Source organism: Dendroctonus ponderosae, unplaced genomic scaffold (genome assembly GCF_020466585.1).
Source record: "Dendroctonus ponderosae isolate FM_Combo_2020 unplaced genomic scaffold, Dpon_F_20191213v2 Dpon_F_20191213_8, whole genome shotgun sequence".
Taxonomy (NCBI): domain Eukaryota; kingdom Metazoa; phylum Arthropoda; class Insecta; order Coleoptera; family Curculionidae; genus Dendroctonus; species Dendroctonus ponderosae.
Genome location: NW_026019016.1, coordinates 12,436,839 through 12,439,666, shown reverse-complemented (window position 1 = coordinate 12,439,666; position 2,828 = coordinate 12,436,839). Strand labels below are relative to the sequence as shown.

Genomic DNA, 2,828 nt, shown 5'->3' with positions numbered 1-2,828 from the left:
GGGGTGTTTGGGACCATGTTAAGGCAGAAAGAGGCAATTGAACATTGGAAATGCTAAAAAACCGCTCAAAACTGGTAGCAGATTTATCTGTGCGCTGATTGGGTTTCGCACTATTTCCTGATGAAAATAGTGCGTAGTTTAAGGCATTTAGTGCGATTTCAGATTTTTCCAAAAGTGATCAGAAGGCAGCTTTTCCGGAGCAAAAAATTTTCACATGTGCGTTTTATGAGAGCAGTGAGTTCTCGACGCGAGAAGCTTCCGGATGTTTGAGATCGTATTCGAGCAGAGCGAGGCAACCAAAAAACGCTCAAAAACGAACCCAAACTAAAAACGCGTGTCAAGCCGTTGTATAAAAAATTAACAATTGTTTCAGCAAAATCTTTGGTCTACAGTGCCGGAGTCATTTATATTTACGACAACGTACTGTCAGCAGTTCGAAGAAGAAAGGACAGAAGGTTAGTCCCACATTGAATATTTGTCAGTTCCATTCAATCACTATAAAAATACACCACTTTTCCAGAGAGAATTCCGCATAGAATCACATAGTTAAGAGGAAAATTATTAACACTTACCGGTCAAGTTGGGACAATTTCAGATTCATCTACGTGGAGACAGCATTCTTTTGGAAATGGTGGCAAGACCAGGAAGAATCCGACCGCCAAGTTCTTAGGGAGTTGATAAACAACGGCCAAATCGAGTTTACTGGGGGCGGTTGGTCGATGAACGATGAAGCTGTAACAAATTACCAATCAATTATTGATCAAATGTCGTGGGGGCTGAAGTAAGCAGAATGTTCGATTTCGCCCAATTTCATTGCAAACTTGTGCATTTCAGGCGACTGAACGATACATTTGGAGAATGTGGGCGGCCGAAAATGGGCTGGCAAATCGACCCATTCGGGCACAGTAGCGAAATGGCCTCAATTTTCGCCCGACTTGGTTACGATGGAATTATCCTCGGCCGCATCGACTATGAAGATCAAGCAAACCGGATCGCCAATCGGACCATGGAGATGGTTTGGCGCGGCAGCACCAACTTAGGTGCAAAAATCAGCTTCATTTTTTAACCCAATTCAACTACCCAACATGCTTCTTTAGGAACATCCACGGATATTTTCAGCAGTGTTCTATATGATCATTATGACGCCCCCAGGGGGTTTTGCTTCGATATTCTCTGCGACGATGATCCTCTGATTGATGATCTTGAGAGTCCTCACTACAACATTGAGGCTAAGGTATGATTTTTGGGGGTGTCTGACTCAAAGGTGTGGGTTCCGGAGTTGCAGGCTGAGGAGTTTATACTGAAGCACGTGCAAAGTAGAGTTGGAAGTTTCCAAACCAGCAACATTATGGTTCCGATGGGCAGGGACTTTGCCTATCAACAAGCCGAAGCCTGGTTTGCGAACATTGACAGACTAATTAAGTGAGTGAATGATGCGAAAGTTTCGGGCAAAGACCCCAAAAAGCACCACTCGCATAGGTACGTGAACGAAAAGGAGGTTTTCAACCACACCAAGTACCACTTGTTCTACTCCACGCCCTCCTGCTATGCTGCGGCAGTTCAGCAGGAGTCAGCAGGGCTCATTTCGGCGCCTCTGAAAACCGACGACTTCCTGCCATACGCCAGCGATTCGCATTCGTTCTGGACTGGATTCTACACTTCCAGGCCCACTTTGAAGCGATTCGAGCGCGAAGCAAACGGTTTCCTGCAGGTGAAGCTCCTGCCGGTTTTCCGTTTGCTGGTTTTGCAACTTCCGGCTGCTTCAGGCGTGCAAGCAGCTGTTTTCCCTGGCGAATCTGCCCTCTGAGCTCGAGCCCAAACTCAACCGACTCAGAGAAGCTATGGGAGTGATGCAGCACCATGACGCAATAACCGGCACGGAGAAACAAGTGGTCGCTTCGGATTATGCCCGATTGTTGCACATGGGAATCACCCAGTGTGAAGACGTAACTTTCCAGGCCTTGTCGTAAGTTTCACTTTTTTCAATTTCCTTTCTAAGCCAGGGTTTTTTAGAAAGTTCTCCAAAATTGATGCTGGAGACTTCCAACGATGCCAACTGCTCAACATCAGCGAGTGCGCTTTGAGTGAACAAGCCGAAAGGTTGACCATCACCGTCTACAATCCGCTGAGCCGCAAGGTGAATAAGTATATTAGAGTGCCGGTGATGGGCTCGGCCTACAGCGTCACTGATCCTGAAGGTGAGGAGTGCTGAAACCCAGTAGTTCAGCTGAGCAATTTTAACGGAAATTAGGGCAAAACGTCGCAAGCCAGCTAGTGCCGATAGCAGCAGGCGTCCAGGGAATAATTGGCCGAAATAGCAGTGCTTCTGTTGAGTTGGTTTTCCAAGCTGAGGCTTTGCCACCTTTAGGATTCAAGTCCTTCTTCATCAAGCGAGAGCTTGGAGACACTCTTACGCGCGAAGATGCCTTTCTTCAGTTCGACTACTCAAACCAGCAGGTAAAACAGTCTGGCTAGAGCTAAGTCCTGGACAAGTCCAGGACGCACTCAACTGCCCACATAGCAAAATGATATTTCCAGAATGTACCTGGAACATTCATGTGATGTACATGTATATTCCTGGGACATACATGAGTTCCTTTATGAACATTCCATGGATGTCCCAGGAATCTGTCAGAGTTAATACACTGAATGTTCATGGAATGTTCTGGGAATGTACATGGTATGTTCAGTGAATATACATACATATATGTAACGAAAGAAAAACGATACTTTATTTCCTCTTATTAGTTTATTCACATATTTAAGTATTTCCTGGTGTAATTTTTCAACAACAAGAGCTACTTGCAACTAATCTAAAACTAATTAAA

At 45.3% G+C, this 2,828-nt stretch overlaps 1 protein-coding gene across 1 annotated transcript in view; it reads left to right on the top strand.

Moving 5' to 3' along the window:
* LOC109541924 (lysosomal alpha-mannosidase) overlaps window positions 1–2,828 on the top strand; it is a gene marked incomplete at its 5' end in the record, with an annotated part of 5,392 nt that overhangs the window by 467 nt on the left and 2,097 nt on the right. Inside the window, 9 exon segments of the mRNA XM_048669145.1 lie at window positions 374–455; window positions 596–781; window positions 835–1,040; window positions 1,098–1,234; window positions 1,286–1,422; window positions 1,480–1,711; window positions 1,767–1,966; window positions 2,014–2,198; window positions 2,252–2,457. Coding sequence (XP_048525102.1) covers window positions 374–455; window positions 596–781; window positions 835–1,040; window positions 1,098–1,234; window positions 1,286–1,422; window positions 1,480–1,711; window positions 1,767–1,966; window positions 2,014–2,198; window positions 2,252–2,457 — 1,571 coding nt within the window.